The sequence below is a fragment of the Pelobates fuscus genome, chromosome 3 (genome assembly GCF_036172605.1).
Source record: "Pelobates fuscus isolate aPelFus1 chromosome 3, aPelFus1.pri, whole genome shotgun sequence".
NCBI classification, from domain to species: domain Eukaryota; kingdom Metazoa; phylum Chordata; class Amphibia; order Anura; family Pelobatidae; genus Pelobates; species Pelobates fuscus.
In genome coordinates, this window is record NC_086319.1 from 178,256,218 (window position 1) to 178,277,629 (window position 21,412).

Genomic DNA, 21,412 nt, shown 5'->3' on the forward strand with positions numbered 1-21,412 from the left:
ACCCCAACCCCTGTCACTACCCCTCTATCCCCCTAACCCCTGTCACTACCCCTCTATCCCCCTAACCCGTTACTACCCCTCTACCCCCTAACCCCTGTCACTAACCGTCTACCCCCGCTACATCCTGTCACTGCCCCTCCACCCCCCTACCTCCTGTCCCTCTACCCTCCAACCCCTGTTGCTGCCCCTCCACCCTCCTAACCCCTGTCGCCCACACAGTGCACCCCTTACAATCATACACACTGTACCCCACACACACTGAATCCCTCACAATTACACAAACTGTACCCCTTACAATTACATACACTGTACCCCTCACAATCACACACACTGCACCCTTCACAATTACACCACACTATACCCCTCGCAATCACACACACTGCACCCCTTACACGTGCACCGCTCACAATCACACACACACTGCACCGCTCACAATCACACACACACACTGCACCTACGTATATATGTATTTGTATATATATATATATGTATGTGTGTGTATGTGTATATAAAAATACATATACACGCGGCGTGTGTGTTTGTGCTTTAGGGTGCACACCCTAATGAAACAGGCTGCGCACGCCTATGACCAAGATTGTCCAACTTGACTCAAGCCATTGTATGAAGATGTGTGATATGTGCCAAGAATAACGCAAGGCAAGGACCAGTGAAACCACCGGGAGTCCAGTATATGGGGGGACTCCCTATGTCCGATCTTCAAATAGACTTTACGGTAATGCCTAAATCCGGTGGACATTCCTACCTACTAGTAGTTGTGTGTACCTACTAGTGGTTGGGTAGAAGCATGTCCTACTCGTACAGAGAAAGCAGGAGAAGTTGTACGATTCCTGTTGCGAGAAATAATACCCCGATATGGACTACCATGCTCTATAGGATCGGATAATGGTCCAGCCTTTGTTCACCAGTGCCTACAACAACTGACTCATATGCTTGGTATTAAGTGGAAGCTTCATACGGCATATAGACCTCAGAGCTCTGGTAAAGTAGAAAGGATGAACAGAACTATTAAGAACCAATTGGCAAAGATGTGTCAAGAGACTCAGCTTAAGTGGAATGTTCTTTTGCCCATAGCTCTGTTGCGTATTCGTAGTACACCTACCAGAAGGATGGGTCTCTCACCTTTTGAAATCATGTATGGGCGTCCACCTCCCGTACTTGGTAACTTAAGGGGGGATTTGAGTCAGTTGGGAGAAGGAATTACCCGGCAGCAGGTTGTAGAGTTGGGTAAAACTATGGAGGAGGTACAGAAATGGGTACAAGATAGATTACCTGTGAATATTTATCCCCCTGTTCATAGTTATCATCCAGGAGATCAAGTATGGATAAAAGAGTGGAACAGTGTACCGTTAGGGCCTAAGTGGAGGGGTCCTTATGTTGTTCTTTTGTCTACCCCTACAGCTATAAAGGTGGCTGAAGTGACTCCGTGGATTCATCACTCCAGGGTTAAACCAGCAGCAGTAGATTCTTGGCAAGCTACAACAGATCCAGAGAATCCCTGCAAGATCCGGTTAAAGCGCACGACTCAGTCAGAGTGACGAGGAGATATCGGGATTTCAAGTGTGTTTAAAGAGATCAGCAAGTGAGTGTTTTGACGGCCATAATAAAGCCTGACCACTTACCCACGTGACATAGCCAGAGTGTCTTGAAGGGACCTCTGTGAAGGGAAGAGAGGACCTGCAGAACTCCATTCCTTGCAGCCCTTACATCCTGTAAGCTGAGGTGCCATCGCACGGACGAAGAATGAGGATGAAGACGTCGAAAGAAGTGTTCTTGATAATGTATATTTTTGTGATTTTAATTATTCAGGAAGGTAGAGGTACCGACACACCTGGCTGTGAGGTTTGCATTAAGACTACTAAAACAGGTAATCATATTTCCCAGACCCTTATTTGGCATTCACAATATGAGTGTAAAGGATATGTATCTAGGTGTAGATACTTAGGTATAGATTATAGTGTATGCCATTTAGGAGTAGGAGAACCTAAGTGCTTCAATCCAGAGTATCAACCCCGTACAATTTGGTTGACCCTCCGGAATGGAGACCCACAGGGGACCCTAATAAATAAAACAGTATTAGAAACCGTACATTCTTCGGGTGTTCTGCTATTTGATGCATGTAAGGCGATATCAAGTGGTAGAAAACCGTGGAATGTATGCGGGGATCTTAAGTGGGAGAGAACGTATGGGTCCAATGATAAGTATATTTGTCCCAGTAGTAAAAACAAGTATGTAAATCCAAAATGCCCAGATAGGGATTATAATTATTGTCCATATTGGTCTTGTGTGGGGTGGGCAACTTGGGGACAGACAGTAGATAGGGATATGATTGTTACTAAGTTGCCTACCAAACCATATTGTAAGTCTATGGAGTGTAACCCAGTCCATATACTTATTAATAATCCTGAACAATTTATAGATAGATTCGGAAACTTATTTGGGTTTCAGATATATGGGACGGGTTTGGATCCTGGGACAATATTATTTATAGGGATAGAGACCGATACCGTAGCATCCCAAACTCATCAGGTTTTCCATTCTTTTTATGAAGAGATGAGTGTAGAAAATAAGATCCCCCATAATGCTAAAAACCTGTTCATTGATCTAGCTGAAAGTATTGCTGGTAGTCTTAATGTGACCAACTGCTATGTGTGTGGAGGTACTAATATGGGAGACCAATGGCCCTGGGAAGCAAAGGAGGTAATGTATTCTGGTTCTGAGACAATTGAACAGATAACATCTTCTCAAGCCGATTATCAAATGAGTGTTAGAGGTAAATCTGAGTGGCGATTAAAGACCTCCATTATAGGTTATGTTTGCATAGCAAGGAAAGGAATAATGTTTAATACATCTGTAGGAGAACTGACTTGTCTAGGGCAAAAAGCTTATGATGATAATACAAAGAATACAATGGCCTCCCCAGCGTATTATAGATTATTATGGGCCAGCTACATGGGCAGAGGATGGTACTTTTGGATATAGAACCCCAATATATATGCTCAACCGTATTATAAGGTTACAGGCAGTGGTTGAGATAATTACCAATGAGACATCGCAAGCGCTCAATCTCCTAGCGAAGCATAATACTAGGATGAGGACAGCCGTTTACCAAAATAGATTAGCTTTGGATTACCTATTGGCAGTAGAGGGAGGTGTATGTGGGAAGTTTAACCTAAGCAATTGTTGTCTTCAAATAGATGATGAAGGGCAAGCAATAGCTGAGCTTACTAGCCATATGGTTAAACTAGCGCATGTGCCTACTCAGGTATTGAAAGGGTATAATCCAAGTAGTTGGTTTGGTAATTGGTATGAGCAGTTTGGAGGACTTAAGGCATTGGTAGGTGGAGTCATGCTAATCTTAATGCTGTGTCTTCTCCTACCATGTCTTGTTCCTTTGGTAGTTAGGTCTGTGCAGGGCATCATAGAAAATATAGCAGAAAGAAAGGCTGCTGCACAGATAATGGCCATATATAGATATGAGGCTCTAAATCAGGGAGAACCAGTACAGGAAGAGGAATGTTGAGGGATTCATGTCTTTAGGGAGTCGCAAAGTCTGGTCTGGTTCATGGCAACCTGAGGTATATGCAAACTATGGTTAAGTGATGCCTCTGGAATTGTGAAAATATCAGAAGCATCAAAGGGGGGAATGTGGTGGAATCTCGGTAAAAATAAATTTAGTAGGCCGAGATTACCACGTGGCATGTGTACGTGCATATACTGGTGTATCGGTCGGTTGGTTGCACGTGGCAAAGATACAATCAGTAGTGTACGGAGCATGTGCGAGAATACCGGATGTAGCTCAGATCTTGTTGTATTTTGGTGACATTAGTCCCTCTGAGTCCCGTTCGGTGAATCGAATAAAGAATCTCTTCCTTCCTGAAGAAACCTGTGTCCATCTCTCTGTGCTTGGCTTCCGTCAGTTTCTCCGGTATCAATGTTGCCTTTGAGAGCGTATGGTAGCCCAGGAATGTGAATTACCCCCATGATGGCATACCATTTGCAAAAGTAGACAACCCAAGGTATTGCAAGTGGGGTATGTCCAGTCTTTCTTAGTAGCCACTTAGTCACAAACACTGGCCAAATATTTGTTTTTTGCTTTTTTCCCACAAAAACAAATATGAACGCTAACTTTGGCCAGTGTTTGTGACTAAGTGGCTACTAAAAGACTAAACATACCCCACTTTCAATACCTTGGCTTGTCTTTTTCAAATGCTATGCCATTATGGGGGTAATTCTCATTCCTGGGCTACCACACCGTCTCAAAGGTAACATTACTAATCTGGAAAATTTCAATTTGAAAATGGAATGTTCTATATTTGACCCTGTAACTTTCCAAAACAACATAAAACCTGTTAATGGGGGGTACTGTTGTACTCGTGAGACATCGCTGATTACAAATATGTGCATTTTTTGCAGTAAAACCAAACAGTGTTATGACATTCACAGCTAAAATGTCAGACGGAAATGCAAATGTAAAAAAAAAAATCTTATTTTCTCAATTTTTTTTTAATTTTATTCATAATAAATTATGTTCCATATATGAATAGTTAATGATAGATTAAAGCCCTGTTTCTCCTGAGCAAAATGATATATAATAAGTGTGGGTGCATATAATTTGAAAGAGGGGAACTACGGGTGAACAGACATATAGCGCAAATTCCAGTTTTTGTTTACGTTTTGTTTCGATCAGAACGTGCACTATTGACTCCGTCCTGAAGGGGTTAATATGTTGCATTGCTTTATTTTTTAATTTATTGGTGTAAACATTTTTAGGTGAATGAGCAACATTAAATATATTAAACCCTTTTAAATTTATTTTGAGCAGTTTAGTGTAGCTTTCATTTATTATTGATATGTATCGACAATGGTAAATCAACATCTTATTGCTAAATACACTAATCCTGAATGAAGGTACTGTATTAGCATTTTTCTACATTTACAATAAAGTTTATTGAAACGGCAGGATGTAAGCCTTTGGTTTCTATGGAAACACGTGGAGTAAGCGCAGCGCGACACCGGACGTGACGTCTATACGCCTGCGCATGTCATGCATTGTACGGAAGTAGTCGGCAATCAGGAACATGGAGGTTCCAGAGATAGAACGTTCCGAGGCGGTGGAGGAAGAGGAGCTGTTCCATGAGTGTTCGGATAACACTGAGAAGGCCGGTGCAGGGGCATTCAATGAGACTGCATGTGTGGACGATGACTCTTCGGAATGTCCAACATCTGAGAAGTCAGAAGAGGGAGAGGAGCCTGACGAAAGTGTGCTTATTGAACTAGAGAAAGATGTCAGTAAGGAAGAGAAAGAGGTGAGTGAGGAAGGTAATGGTCAATGATCATGTCACATTACCAGAGCTAAATAGTACAAGGCACAGGTTACAGCATTAGGTACTCCACTGTAATTAGTGCTGTATTCATGCAACCCAGCAAGCACCATAACCACTGCAGACCTGGTGTCTGCCAGATGGTGTTCATCACCTCCTCTGCAGCCCAGAAACTCACTGGCTGAGAGAGAACATCTGACTTGCTGGGCTTAGCTCAGTGGAACTATTAAAAGCTCCTTGTAGAAGTATTTTGACTTTAGAGGAGGAGGTGAACAGGGCCCAGCAGACCCCATGTTAGTTGTCAAACCATTCTTAACTGGTTAGACTGTTTATACTGGGATGGTGCCAGAGGACCCCTGTCACCATAACCCTTACGGGCTGTAGTGGGTATGGTGCTTGCAGTATTTATACTGGGATGGTGCCAGAGGACCCCTGTCACCATAACCCTTACGGGCTGTAGTGGGTATGGTGCTTGCAGTATTTATACTGGGATGGTGCCAGAGGACCCCTGTCACCATAACCCTTACGGGCTGTAGTGGGTATGGTGCTTGCAGTATTTAAAGGACCACTATAGTGCCAGGAAAACATACTCGTTTTCCTGGCACTATAGTGCTCTGAGGGTGCCCCCACCCTCAGGGTCCCACTCTCGCTGGGCTCTAGGGGGAAGAAGGGGTTAAACTTACCTCTTTCTCCAGGGCGGGGAGCTCTCCTCTTTCTCTCCTCCCTCTTCTTCCGTCACCGGCTGAATGCACATGCGCGGCAAGAGCCGCGCGCGAATTCAGCCAGTCTCATAGGAAAGCGCCTCTAGTGGCTGTCAATGAGACAGCCACTAGAGGCTGGATTAACCCATAGGTAAACATAGCAGTTTCTCTGAAACTGCTATGTTTACAGAAAAAAGGGTTAATCCTAGCTGGACCAGGCACCCAGACCACTTCATTAAACTGAAGTGGTCTGGGTGCCTATAGTGGTCCTTTAAATAATGCTTTCAAATCTGATACTCGAATTTAGATGTTTTATAACAATTCTCTTTGAATTTTCCATTTAAACATCGACTGTCTCATAGAGAATATAGGCAGTATAGATAGATGATGGAAAGGTCAGCCCTAAAATGTATTAATGTTATAAATGGGAGTAGTATCGTGTGGTTTTCTTTTTGGATGTCAAGTTTTTCTTTGAAGTACGATGCAAAGTTGATAGCATTGCGCTTAGTAGATGGTGCTGTTAGGTGCATTAGAGAATAACAAATTTTAAATTAGGTTTTTGGTGTCATGCAGTGGAGATGAGGAAGGTTAAGTATGTTGAATAGAGCCTTCTCTGTAACAGAGCCAAAACATTGCCTACTCCTTGTTCCAAATAGTCTGCTTATTATTATCCTTAACTGCCAATATATTTTGCTTATCTAGTGAGGAGGGGGATGATGAAACTGATCATCAAGGTATTAAAATGGATAGGTGAGTGCTGGAGCTAGGATTAAAAGATGCAATAAAGAGAATCTATAGTGTTAGGAATACAAACGTATTCCTAACACTCTATTGCCCCCTTGCAGTACATCAAGGGTTAAAAACCCTTTTATTTACTTACTGTCTGCGCTCCACCTCCTCTGACGTCATCCGATGACTTAAAGTGCATGCGCGGCGAGCGCATTAGGCCCTCCCCATAGGAAAGCACTGACTCAATACTTTCCTATTGTAATTTTACTGATGCTGGATGTCCTCATTCAAAGTGTGAGGATGTCCAGAGTCCGGTAAACTCCTGGTAGACAGTCCCCAGAGGCTGTCTTAGCACTGCAATGTAAACTTTGCAGTTTCTCAAAAACTGCAATGTTTTAAATTGTAGTTTCCCAAAAATTGCAATGTTGTACATTGCAGAACTAAGGTAGATAGAGAAACTGCATTCAAACCACTTCAATGAGATGAAGTGTTCTGGGTGCCTATATTGTCCCTTTAACATGGATGGTGGGAGAACACAAAAGACAGATGTTATGATTGATGTATGTGTGTGTGTGTATAGTTAATACAATGTTAAACAAAAATTTGCACACCAGTCAAGCCATAAGACTTGCTTTTCCCACAGAAAGCACAAATCTGCCATGATGCTACTACCGCAAAGTATTCTGGATGGGCATATGCAAAATAGTTAAACAAAGAATAACATTTTTACCTCATTCTATTTTAAACATGGATTTCTTTGAGTCTGTGTTTGCTGTATACAACAGCTTTGAAACACAACTTAGGAAAAGATGCAAAGTCAGTGAACCACTCATGGACAGCTGTTTCATTGTTAATACAAATCATCAGCATGAGGTTGGTTACTGGTTTGCTTATTGAGGCTTGGTAGTGCTTGGGAAGATATATACACAAAAAGATAAGTCCTGTGCTCACTCCCATCACTACTGGGCCAGCAGCAATGACTACAGTACACATCAGCCCCAATATATAGTAAAAACCAAAGAAAAGAAAAAGTTACCTGCTCTCTCTCCTTAATCCCTATGAATATTTAGACAAATGGAGGTCATTTAGTTGCTCCAATGGCCATTGTGAGGGAATGCCCGCCTGCCAACGTCAAGGCAGACCCCCCCTAAAGCGGGTCCTATGTGTTCCCTATTAATGGTTAATAAGTATATAGGGGTGTATATATATAAAAAAAATACCCCTCTCTGTCTCTTGCCAGAAGCTCATGGAAGCAGGCTGAAGGGTCAATGTTGAGCCCGCTTTAGGGTCAGTTTAGGACCCGCTTTAGGGGGGTCTGCCTTGACGTTGGCAGGCGGGCAATTCCTCCAATGGCCATTGGAGCAACTAAATGACCTCCATTTGTCTAAATATACATAGGGATTAAGGAGAGAGCACAGGTAACTTTTTCTTTTCTTTGGTTTTTAATATATATATATAAATGTAGTAATGATAGCACTCCAAGGACTTCAAAGAAATATAGTGTGAAAAAAACTTGGCTTTTATTCAGGCATCTGCCAGTAGTAGATCAACGTTTCAGTTCTCTAATGGTACTTTCGTCAGAATTCTGACGAAAGTTCCATTAGAGAACTGAAACGTTGATCTACTACTGGCAGATGCCTGAATAAAAGCTAAGTTTGAGTGCTATCATTATTACATTTCTATTATTTGGCTGTTAAGCACCGGGCTCTAACTCCCTATCCTGGAGTGCAAGCAATTGGAAATAAATAAATAAATATATATATATATATATATATATATATATACACTCACTGATGTCCCATCGCTTTTTAGGAAAATCATATGTTCTAATGCCTTGGTGAACCACGCTGTAACCTTTTTTTATGGGCTATGTTTTTTGCAGGATAGGAAAAAGAAAAGCACCCTTTTGAAAGAAGAAGGAAACAACTTGTTTAAGAAAGGAGGTGAGTACAATGCACATTAATCCATGTTAGGGAGTAAAATTTTTCTATATATATATATATATATATATATATATATATATATATATATATTTTTTTTTTTTTTTTTTTTTTTCATGCAGGCTCTGTCAATCATAGCCAGGGGAGGTGTTGCTAGGGCTGCATAAACAGAAACAAAGTGATTTAACTCCTAAATGACAGTGAATTGAGCAGTGAAATTGCAGGGGAATGATCTATACACTAAAACTGCTTTATTTAGCTAAAGTAATTTAGGTGACTATAGTGTTCCTTTAACTCGTGTGTTTCATCCGCATGGCGTCGGTATGATGAGACCCACAAGGTTGCAAGTGCAGTCCATTGTTGATGGATGTATATGTGTATACATTCCAATTAACAATGGATGTATATGTGTATATACATCCATTAACAATGGACTGCACTTGCAACCTTGTGGGTCTCATCATACCGACGCCATGTGGATGAAACCCACGACTTAAAGGAACATTATAGTCACCTAAATTACTTTAGCTAAATAAAGCAGTTTTAGTGTATAGATCATTCCCCTGCAATTTCACTGCTCAATTCACTGTCATTTAGGAGTTAAATCACTTTGTTTTTGTTTTATGCAGCCCTAGCCACACCTCCCCTGGCTATGATTGACAGAGCCTGCATGAAAAACAACTGGTTTCACTTTCAAACAGATGTAATTTACCTTAAATAATTGTATCTCAATCTCTAAATTGAACTTTAATCACATACAGGAGGCTCTTGCAGGGTCTAGCAAGCTATCAACATAGCAGGGGATAAGAAAATCTTAATTAAACAGAACTTGCAATAAAGAAAGCCTAAATAGGGCTCTCTTTACAGGAAGTGTTTATGGAAGGCTGTGCAAGTCACATGCAGGGAGGTGTGACTAGGGTTCATAAACAAAGGGATTTAACTCCTAAATGGCAGAGGATTGAGCAGTGAGGCAGCAGGGGCATGTTCTATACACCAAAACTGCTTCATTAAGCTAAAGTTGTTCAGGTGACTATAGTGTCCCTTTAACATATGCAATTTTTTATTTGTACAGTTAGGGGAGTTTTTATTGTGTTTGGTATCACCAATCTTTTTGGTACATTTAAACACACATGCTTTAATAACTGGTAAAATAATCCCCGAAAGGGGGAAAAAAACGACACCAAACAAGCCTACCTCTGGGCTCACGATCGGGGAGATGTGGAGTCAAGCACGAGGCGCCAGCGAAGCCAACATGGTGGCACTACATGGCGGCTGCTCAGACTTCTCCGAAGAATTGTCTGAAGACATGGACGAGGAGGACCAGCCGACTCCCACCCCGTTACGGAAGGCGAAACAAAGTGGCACAGGAGCGGGCTCAGAGCCGGTAACCACGGCAGCCCTAAAGGCACTGTTGGCAGACCTGCAAAAACACATCCACGAGGATGTCATGGCGCTACGTGCAGACCTGACAGGCCGCATCACGAAACTGGAGGGCAGCTCACAGTCCCAAGCCCAGGACATTGCCACGCTACAACAGACCGTGCAGAACTTACAATTGCAGACCCTGCAACATGAACGCCGCCTGGCGGCTCAAGAGGACTCCAGGCGCAGGCATAACATAAAGATTAGGGGAGTCCCTGAAGAGGTACCAGACACTGAGCTGCCGAAAGTCACGGGGCGCATACTATCAGCAATACTGCCGCACAGACAAGGCAAACCAATCACCCCAGAGGAGATCTTCAGGGTCCCCAAGCCACTGAGGGCCCCGGCCACCGGCACGAGAGATGTAATAGTCACCTTCCGTGGCGGCAGGGACAAGGAAGCGGTCCTCTCAGCCCTACGGGGCAAAACCCCTTTCCACTTTGAGGCCATGGACCTGGCCTTCTTTGCAGACCTGTCCAGCGGCACCCTAGCCTGGCGGAGGTCACTGCGCCCTCTCACCTCCATGCTCCAACAGCACAAGATTGACTACCGCTGGCGGTCCTCCCGAACCCTGATAGTACTGCAGGGGACGAACACGCACATCGTGCAAGATATTCAAGACGCTCCAGCCCTACTGCGGACTCTAGGCCTGCCGCATGACTCTCTCTCCACAGAGGGGCCACCCAACAACGCTTCCCCGACCCACACCTGGAACCCGGCAAGGGTCACCCCATTCATACCTCAAGGCTCCACGCCGAATTCATACGCAGTGATCACCACTTAAGGTCTTCACTCCACATCACACGAGGGGTCCCTGGCTTTCCACCAGGCCAACAAGGGTACAACATGCTCTCAACGCTGCCACCAGCAATGCCCCCTTTTTTTTCACTGCGAGTGGGACACGGGTCACCGTCACAAGGCATCACTGAGCTTCCACTCGACATCGGCTGGTGACACGGATGCCCAGACAGATGCACGGGCTCAGAAACTGCACCATCTGCTGGAAGCATACACATGCCGCCACCCCAGGAACATTTGGCAATCATAGCTACAGCCTCCAACCCACGAGCAGTAGAAAGACCATTAATCCCAAGAGCACCCCAACCAGGGACACAAAGCTTTTTCCTCTGCTGGGCATAGGCTGAAGGGAAACACAAACGCAGGGTAAGCCTGATGAACCCTGCTCAAACCCCTTCTGCCACAATGGACGCAACCCAGTTCCTTCTGCAGCCGTTAAAGCCTGACACTCACAAGACTCATTACATGCCTGATATTTCCACCCCTCCTGTTATACACGTTATATATGTTATTACCTCGCTAGTTACTTACTAGATATAACAACACAGGCCTCTCACATGTTTAAACCAAGCAGTCAGCCCATGTGTACTTAAGCACAGTGTACCTAAAAGTGAAGCTTAGAATGATCATGCTACATGTTTGTATCGCTGTGCTATATCAGGCAGCAACGTAAAAAACACTAAAAAGCAACCATACTGAGTCAGTAAAAACAGATAGGCATGCTCTCGCAGTGCCCATGAAGGTGCACCTATCATTGACGCACATGCTTTAAGCCTACTCACTTAATCACATGCATGTCTCTATTACAAAAGCATGACCTAACGTACACACCAATAATATTCTCCATTTATTTTTTTTTAAATTAAGCGTAGCTCTCAGTATTGGGTACCCTAACTACAGTTAAGTAGTTTTGACACGCAGGATCGAACAAATCGGCAACTTACACTATGAGCCCTAACCAATCGTACACTACTGAGGGCAGTAAATAGAAGCGCATGTATAAGCTTGTTTAAAACAACCTATAAAAATGTGCAGCCACATTGTTTAGGCAAATGTAGTTCACCCACACAATGTAAGGCTAACCTGGTTAGTGCTGTATAAACGTTTACTCTTTTGAAAAGGCAATGCCACATAACCCCAACCTTCAACACCACTCCTACTGTAGTAGGCATAACTAGCCTAGCCTCCTCGTCTACACACGACCTTTGAAGCATAAACTGCTACACTGCTGGAAATGAGCTACAGGGAGATGTTTCCCATGTTTAATATAAGCTAGCCTATCCTCCTAAAATGTTGAAGCATGTTACTACTATTCTACCATAAAATTGTGCTGTCAGTTGTATGCCACAATGATGTTTAACACTGTTACGGTCTGGCTTGTCACAGCTGTCGTGGCTTTCACAAGCGTATTGTTATGCTTTGCACAGAAAAAATAAAGAATGTGTAAAAAAAAAAAATGTATCTCCTCTACAAAGCTGATTGCACTGTTAACATGATTATTTTGTAGATGTAACAGTAATGTGACATCCACTGCTTAAAATACATTGTATATAAAGTACAAAAAAGGCACGGTTGCTTAAAGGCACTATATTGAGCATATATTGGTTTTGGCGCAGGAGTGTCTGGGCGCCTCCAATTTAAGCAATCAAACAGTTTTTGAACAGTTTACTTATTACCATTCCCTGTCTCCATTACCAGCTGCTGAGAGCCAAAGGTTCCTTGGCAGGCTAAGCTCATTGGCTGAGAGTGTCATCTGATTGTTCTTAGCTCAAGAATGCTAGTGGAAGTTCTTGTTGAGGATTTGTTTGATGCGCAGTGAACCCCAGGAAGAGAGTCAAACTGTTCAATAACTTATTGACTCCTTACAATGGTGTCTCCATAGCTACTAAAGGAAGCTTTACCTGCACAATAAGCCTGTATAACCCAACCCGAATATAAGCCGAGGCACCAAATTTTACCACAAAAACTGGGAAAACGTATTGACTCGAGTATAAGCCTAGGGTGGGAAATGCAAAATAAAAATATATACCAATACAATTACATTAATTGAGGCATCAGTAGGTTAAATGTTTTTGAATATTTATTTGCAATGTGTGTGTATAATGAATGCAGTGTGTGTGTATATAATGCAGAGTATGTTTGTGTAAACTGGGACGGGGTAGGGCATTTTTTACTATTTTTATTTATTATTTAAATATTAAATTTGTTAACTTTTTTTTTTCTGTTCCCCCTCCCTGCTTGTTACTTGGCCAGATAGTGGGGCTATGTCAATCCCTGGTGGTCCGGTGGCATTGTCTGTGCAGTGGGGGTCTGCAGAAGCTCTTGCTTACCTTCCCAGCAGCTCCTTTCAGCTCCCTGTGTAAATCTAGCAGCCAGCGTGCTGCGCGGAGCGCTGTGATGGCTGCGGCACTCGCAAGATTTACACAGGGGAGCTGCTGGGAAGGTAAGTAAGAGCCGGGCGGTCCTGATCTGTATTATGGCAATGTAAGTTGCCAAAATACAGACCCTCACTCGAGTATAAACCGAGGGGGGCTTTTTCAGCAAAAAAAATGTGCTGAAAAACTCTGCTTATCCTCGTATATACGGTATATCTTTGAGTAATGTTTGGTTAAAATTTTATTTAAGTATAATGATTTTCTTAGTTACTTTTTGCTAAAAAAAAATATTGTCTTACTGTTCAGATTATATTGAAGCAGAAGCTTTATACACTCAAGCACTTCAAACTTGTCCAGCTCTTTACCAGAAGGACAGATCTATCCTTTTTTCAAACAGAGCCGCTGCCAGACTAAAACAGGTAAAACATGTCTTCTTCCCTTCTGTTAATTTTGTATTACAAAACAAATATTACATTTGCCCTATAATTTTGGCAAAATTTGAACTGTTCAAATTGTGTCCTTAAATAGATAAATAATCTATAATTATTATATATATATATATATATATATATATATGTATATATATATATTATTAGAAATTATACATGTCTAACTTCATTAATAACAAAATGGCACAATTTCCAACAGCCTAAACTAGGGAGAGGTAGGGGGCAGTGTATTCAATTAGAGTGGAGGGGGGAGGTGAGCATTGGATTGGCAGAGATCATTGTTTGATGATCTCAGCCAAAATAAAGAACACACTCATAGGATTTCAAAATCAACACAATAATGTAATTTGGTTTTTACAGCTGTGTAACAGCTTACATTCACTATTTCAGCCCCATTACCAAACTTTTCTTAATATGTCAAAGTAGTTGGACTAAAACATTGGTTATATGAAAATGCACGTTTCCTTAACCCTTTAACCCCTTCAGGACCGGCCTGTTTTTGCGATGTTTGTACGTTAAGGACCAGAGCAGTTTTAACACGTTTGTGTTTAGCTGTAATTTTCCGCTCTCTCACTTACGGTTCCCATACAAGTTATATATTGTTTTTTTCAGGACAAAAGGGGCTTTCTTTACATACCATTATTTGTATTATGTCCAATATTGTATTAAAAAAAAAATAAAAAAATATGGTGAAAAATGTAAAAAAAAAACGTTTTTGGACTTTTACTTGAAAAATCTTTTACTTATCTACAAAAGCTAATGAAAAAAACTGCTAAATAGATTCAAAATTTTGTCCCGAGTTTAAAAACACCCAGTGTTTACATGCTTTATTGCTTTTTTTTGCAAGTTATAGGCCTATAAATACAAGTAGGAAATTGCTGTTTCAATATATATATATTTTTTTTTTTTTTTTTTATTCCAATATTTTTTTTTATTTTTATGGTGCATGAAAGATCACAACATTTCTTGTATGGCCACAACAGCCTTAACAAGCGCATTGGTTACAAGTGTACGAGCATATTTGTGGTAGGAAAGAAACTTGTACATAGTTTAGTGAGTTGCTTGGTTCATAGAAACATTGATGAGTGTAGCTCGGGAGTAGCGAGGATAAGGATAAGGACCAGAAGCTTATTATCTAGTGAGCTTGTAGCAATTACGTATAATGAGGAGCGCTGCCTGTTTTTGCGTAAGTTGTATATACATTAATGAAGGCTATCATGTGCCTCCCAAGTAGCAGTAGACTTTGCAATTGCATGTTACAGTGAGTCATACAGAGGGTATTACTATGTCTGTGACATTCGGGGCTGACGCTCGTTTGAGGTTTTACAATAGTATGTCACCTCGCAGTGTATGTATAGGGTCCGACGTCTGTTTGCCACTGACTGCTTGTGGTGAGGATGTCATCTGCGTAGGAGTGGGTATTGGTGCGGTATGGTGTGTGATAGAGGTTTGTTGCGGTGGGTGATGCCCCATAAGGTGGGGTAGGTGGTGTTCTGATGTTCCATGTTTGGAACACGGGGTCTGCTCTGGAGGAGGGAGGGCGGCCTGTGGGCAGCAGGGAGATGTGGGTCGAGGTATCCCTTCAGTTACAGTCGCCTGTAGCGTGGAGTCATGGGTATTGGGGACCTCAGGTAGCAGGTTGGTCCGTGGTGTGTGGTAAGGGGTCTGTCGCCGGGGTTCTGTAGTGTGTATTTGCTTTGCTTCCCTGACAGGGCCCCCTTTCGTTACCTGGCGTGTGGCTTGTGTCGGCCTCAGTCAGGTGTGTGAGGGAGGAGTCTTGTGTGTCAGGTGTCACAGGTGGTTCTCGTGCTCAGCGTTGTCACTCTGGCAGGGGGTGACGTGCGGTCAGGGGTAGTAGGGGGGGAGTGAAGGGGAGGTAGCGATGGCGGGGGGTGACCAGGAATTAGTTTGGGTGTGCCTGGGTGTGAGAGGTGGGGTGTGGGCTTCGGGCTCCCGGGCCTGTGTCCGCGTCCCAGCTCCCCCCGTCCCTGGGCCCGGCATCGGCGTGCTCATTTCGGATCCGTCCTTCCGTCGGGACTGCCTCCGATGTTCCGTCGCTCCTGTCTGGGCCCTCCGGCAGGGGGGGCCTCGTATTTGATCCCGGGGGTTGCGTGTCTCCTCCGGTCCCGGAGGGGGAGGCGAGCCATCTTAGCCAGTGGTACCAGGTGTCGTGGTAGCGCTGTATACATCCGGCCGCTGAGAGGATCAGCTCCTCGATCTGTCTGATGTCCTCCACTCTGGCTAGCCACTCTCTCAGCGTCGGGGCCGTGGGTTGTTTCCAGTGTGTCGGGATAAGACTACGCGCCGCGTTTAGGAGATGTGGTATCACTGATCTCTTGAATTTAGGTGTGGGGATTGAGGTTAGTTGGAGTAGGTAGGTTTCCGGTGTGAGTTGTATGTTTGCGTCCGTTATGGTCACCATGACAGCGTGAATCGCCGACCAATAGGGTTTGATGTGTGGGCAGGTCCACCAGATATGGAAGAGGGATCCCAGTTCCCTCCCGCACCTCCAGCATTCGGGTTCGCAGGCATCTGTTATTATGGATAGTTTCTCGGGTGTCCTGTACCAGTGCGAGAGCATTTTATATCCTGTTTCCTGGAATTTGGTGGCTATGGATGCTTTATGTATGAGCGTGAACACTGTGGTCCATTGTTCCGCAGGGAGTGTGTGTCCTAGATCCCTTTCCCAGTATTTAGTGAAATAAGGGAGAGGTGCATCGGTGGATGGTGTAATCTGTGTGCGGTATAGTAACGATATTGCGTGCGGTGGGCTCGGGGGGTTCGTGCACATCATCTCAAAGGCGGTGAGTGCTCGGGTCGCTGAGTCCAGTCCTGGCGTGGTCTGCAGGAACCTCTTCAGTTGATGGTATTTGAAGAGGAGCGACCAGGTGTGCGGGTTGTTCGGGACCAGTTCTCTCAGGGTTGTGATTGCGCCCTGTTTGTACACGTCCTTCAACCTGCAGGGGGTTGGTAGTCCCAGCGCTGTAATGTAGCGGGGATCCTCCGCCGGAGGGAGTCGTGGGTTGTGCGATACAGGGCAGAGAGGTGAGAGCTCCGGAGCCATGTCCTTTTGTAGAGCCAGTCTCCTCCAGATGGTCATTGTGACGTTCAGCGTTGGATGTTGTTTTGGCAATTCGCCTTGCATCGCTTTCGGTAGCCACGGGAGGAGAGGGAGGGGGGTTTGCGAGAAGCTCGCCTCTATCGGGATCCACAGTTTGTCTTTTGGGTTGTGTGTCCATTCAATCAGTCGTTGGAGGTGTATCGCCTGTCGGTATTTTGTCAGGTCTGGTAAGCCTAGGCCCCCATGCAGTTTGGGTTTGGTGAGAGTGGCAAAGTTCAGTCTCGCTTTTTTACGGTGCCACACGTATTCTGTCATTGTTTTTCGGACTTGTGCAAAAAAGGATTTGGGGATATGGACTGGTAGGGTCTGTAGGAGGTATAGGAGACGTGGGAGAATATTCATCTTGAGTACGCTGATCCTGCCCAGCCATGTGATATGGGGGAGGTGCCAGGCATTCAGGTCTTTTGTGATTCGTTCCAGGAGGGGGGGGAAGTTGATGCGGAAGGTGTCCGTAGGGTCCGCCGATAGCCATGTCCCCAGGTATTTGATCGCCTCTGTGCACCAGCGGAAGGGGAAGTCGTTCTGCAAGCTGGTAACCAGCGCTTGGGGGCATCCCACATTGAGAATCTCAGATTTAGTGTAGTTGATTTTTAGGTTTGACAAGGTGCCATACGTGTCGAATTGCTGCAGCAGTTCTCTGAGAGAGTGCCGTGGGTTGGTGATTGTAAACAGGAGGTCATCCGCATATGCGGAGACTTTGCTGACTCCCCATCTGCCTCCAATTCCGGAGATGCCAGGTTGAGCTCTAATGGCGTTGAGGAACGGCTCCAGACTGAGGACAAAGAGCAACGGTGATAACGGACAGCCTTGTCTCGTGCCGTTTTTTATCTCAAACGGGTCTGAGAGGAGTCCGTTCACCTGTACTCTGGCTGTTGGGTTGGCGTACAGGGCCGATATCCAGGCCATCATGTGCTGTCCTAGTCCGAGGTGTGCCAGTGTGGACCGCAGGAAGGACCAATCGACCCTGTCGAAGGCCTTCTCCGCGTCCGTGGAGATCAGTAGGGCGGGCAAGGGACCCTGCTTTGCTGCGTGGATCAGGTTGAGTGCCTTGGTGGTGTTGTCTCTGGCCTCTCTGCCCTCCACGAATCCCACCTGGTCAGGGTGGATTAGGTCTGGCAGTAGCGGTTGGAGGCGAAGAGCCAGAATCTTGGCGAACAATTTGAGGTCGGTGTTCAGCAAAGAGATCGGGCGGTAACTGGCACAGGAGGACGGGTCCTTCCCTTCTTTTGGTATTACCACTACGTGGGCTCGGAGCGAGGCGGGGTCTAATGAGCCTCCGTTTTGAATGGAGTTGAAGAGGTTGAGCAAGTGTGGGGTAAGAACGTCCGCGAACATCTTGTAGTATTTTGCCGTATAACCGTCCGGGCCAGGACTCTTTCCCTGCTTGGCTTTTTTGATGGCCAAGCATACTTCTGCGCTCGTGTTGTCTTCCTCCAGGGCAGCGACGGTTTCGGGCGGGAGTTTAGTTGTCAAGTGTTGTGTGATATATGCCTTCTGGCGAGCCTCAAAGGTCTTCGCCGTTTCGGTCTGGCGTGAGGGGTTTGCGGGCAGGTTGTATAGTGAGGAGTAATATTGTCTGAACCCCTCCGCGATGGTTTTCGGCGTGAGCAGTGATTGTCCCCTCAGTGCGATCCGTTGGACATGGCTCTTTTGCCTCCTTGCTCTCAGCGCTCTGGCTAGTAATTTGCCGCTCTTGTTCCCATATTCATAGAATGTTTTCTTCGTGAGCTGAAACTGGAATGTAATCTTAGATGTGAGGCGCGTGTTTAGATCTGCTTTGGCGTCCAGGAGTTGTTTGTAGGTAGCGTCGTCAAGGGAGTGTTTGTGTCGTGTTTCAAGTTGGGTCACTCGGTCGATGAGGTGTGAGATTTCTTGTGCGCGTTGTCGCTTCAGGCGGGTGCCGTGCTTGATGAGAATGCCCCTGATGACGCATTTATGCGCTTCCCAGATGATGGGTAGTGTACAGTCAGGTGGTTTGTTGGTGAGGAAGTAGTGTTCCAAAGCGGTGCGTATTTCCGTTTGGATGATTGGGTCTTCCAGGAGGGATTCGTTTAGCTTCCACGTCCATTGCGGTTTGTAGGGTCTGGGGTCATCGATGGCGAGGATTAGTGGTGCGTGATCGGACCAGGTTATGGGTGCAATGCGGGCAGATCTCAGCGTGTCTAGGTTCCTGTGTTGTATGAAGAAGTAGTCTAATCTCGAATAGGAGCTGTGTGGTGCTGAGTAGTATGTGTAGTCCCTTTCCGTATTGTGGAGAATGCGCCAGCAGTCCGCTAGTAGATGCTCGGAGAGGAGGGATCTCATGCCTCGGAGGACATGGTCCGGGATCGTGGAGACGCCTTTCGACGTGTCGACTCTGGGGTCCAGGGGGGCGTTGAAGTCCCCTCCAATTATGACGGTGCCCTCTCCAAATGTTTCCAGGGTTCGTAGGGCGGCGGACAGGAATTGTTTCTGGCCCTTGTTCGGGAGGTATAAATTTGCCAGAGTGATTTTGGAGTTGCCTACATTCCCTTTGATGAAAAGGTACCTGCCTTCCGCGTCTTGTATCTCCGCTTCGAATTTGAATTGGACGTCTGCTGAGAGCAGAATGGCCACTCCCTTGGATTTGTTCAGGGGGTTGTGGGCGAAGTATCCCGTGGGATAGTATCTGTTGGAGAATCTAGGGGCCTGGGGAGCGTGGAAGTGGGTTTCCTGGAAGAAAGCCACCGATATCCCCAGTGCCCTAATCTCTCGCAGGGCTCTGGCTCGTTTGTGAGGTGAGTTGAGGCCCCTTGCGTTTATCGTGTAGAGGTTGATGGAGTTGCCATCGCTTCTGCCCGCGCCAGGGGCGTGGGGAGCAGGGGGGGGCGAACCCATGCCACCGGGTCACCTTCCGGCCCTGAGTGGGAGGTGTAAGGAGGGGAGGGGGAGGGGTAGTGGGGAGGGGTGTGGGATGTGGGAGGTGTGATCAGGTCGCAGAGGCGACAGTAAGTAGGGGTAATGTGCCGCTGGGAGGCGGAGGTCCAGGGACGAAGTCCTGTAGGTCCACCTCACAGGTTTTTGGCAGTACACCCGTGGGGTTGGTATATATATATTTTAAATGTATCAATAGTGACATTGTAACACCGTTATCTGTCATAAATCCCCGAAACACACCTAACATGTACATATTTTTTTAAAGTAGACAACCCAGGGTATTCAAAATTGGGTATGTCCAGTTTTTTTTAGTAGCCACTTAGTCACAAACACTGGCCAAAGTTAGCATTTATATTTGTTTGTGTGTTAAAAATGCAAGAAACGCTAACTTTGGCCGGTGTTTGTGACTAAGTGGCTACTAAAAAAGGCTGAACATACCCCATTTGCAATACCTTGGGTTGTCTTCTTTTGCAAATGGTATGCCATCATGGGGCTAATTCTCATTCCTTGGCTACCATACGCTCTCAAAGGCAACCTAACCAATCCGACAAATTTCAATTAAAAAAAAAGTAAAATCAAGCCTTATATTTGACCCTGTAACTTTCACAAACACTATAAAACCTCTACATGTGGGGTACTGTTATACTCAGGAGACTTTGCTGAACACAAATATTAGTGTATCAGAACAGTAAAATGTATCACAGCAATAATATCCTCAGTGAAAGTGCTGTTTGTGTGTGAAAAATGCTAAAAACTTCACTTTCACTGACAATATCATCGCTGTGATATGTTTTACTGTTTTGAAACACTAATATTTGTGTTCAGCGAAGTCTCCCGGGTAAAACAGTACCCCCATGTACAGGTTTTAGGGTGTCATAGAAAGTTACAGGGTTAAACACAGTGCTAGCAAATTAAATTATCTGGACTTTCGGCCTGGGTTGGCAGGCAGGTCCCTCAAATTGCAATCATTAAAATTACTTAATTAGGTAAAAAATATTACATAAATACACATGTAGAATTTTAATATATATACATATTTATATATTTGACGTCTACGTGTATATTTATGAAATTATTTATGTAATTATGTATATGGACATATGTATATTTCGTATTGTTTTTATTTATTTATTTATACATAGATATATATATATCATTACATTCTAAGTATATTTTGATATAAATATATATATATATATATATATATATATCAAAATACTGTTAGAATAAAATTGCATATATCAATATTTTTTTATAATTATTAAAAATTATTTTTATTTTTTGTTATTTATTTTTATTAACATATTATTTGTATTTTATAATATATATATTCCATATATATAGCAATTATATTTATTGTATATATTCGTGTGTAATTTAAATATAAGTGTATTTTTATATTAATATACGTATATATAAATATAAAAATACACTTAATGTGACATTATATATATGATACATATACATATATTATATATAGATATAATACATGTATATATATCATATATATATATACACATTATTATTATTTTTTTTACACTGGTTTTTTTTAACTTTATTTTTTTGATTTTTCACTTGCAGGGAGACTGCCTGTCAGCACAGACAGTCCCCCTGCAGGCAGATACACAGACACCTATTGC

The 21,412-nt window shown here is 44.1% G+C and overlaps 1 protein-coding gene across 1 annotated transcript in view; it reads left to right on the forward strand.

Annotated features, from left to right (window-relative positions):
* The first annotated feature begins 5,080 nt into the window (after window positions 1–5,080).
* TTC1 (tetratricopeptide repeat domain 1) overlaps window positions 5,081–21,412 on the forward strand; it is a 28,734-nt gene continuing 12,402 nt past the window's right edge. Inside the window, exons 1-3 of the mRNA XM_063445353.1 lie at window positions 5,081–5,327; window positions 8,655–8,715; window positions 13,614–13,726. Coding sequence (XP_063301423.1) covers window positions 5,100–5,327; window positions 8,655–8,715; window positions 13,614–13,726 — 402 coding nt within the window. The 5' untranslated portion in view covers window positions 5,081–5,099. The remainder of the gene's footprint in view (window positions 5,328–8,654; window positions 8,716–13,613; window positions 13,727–21,412) is intronic.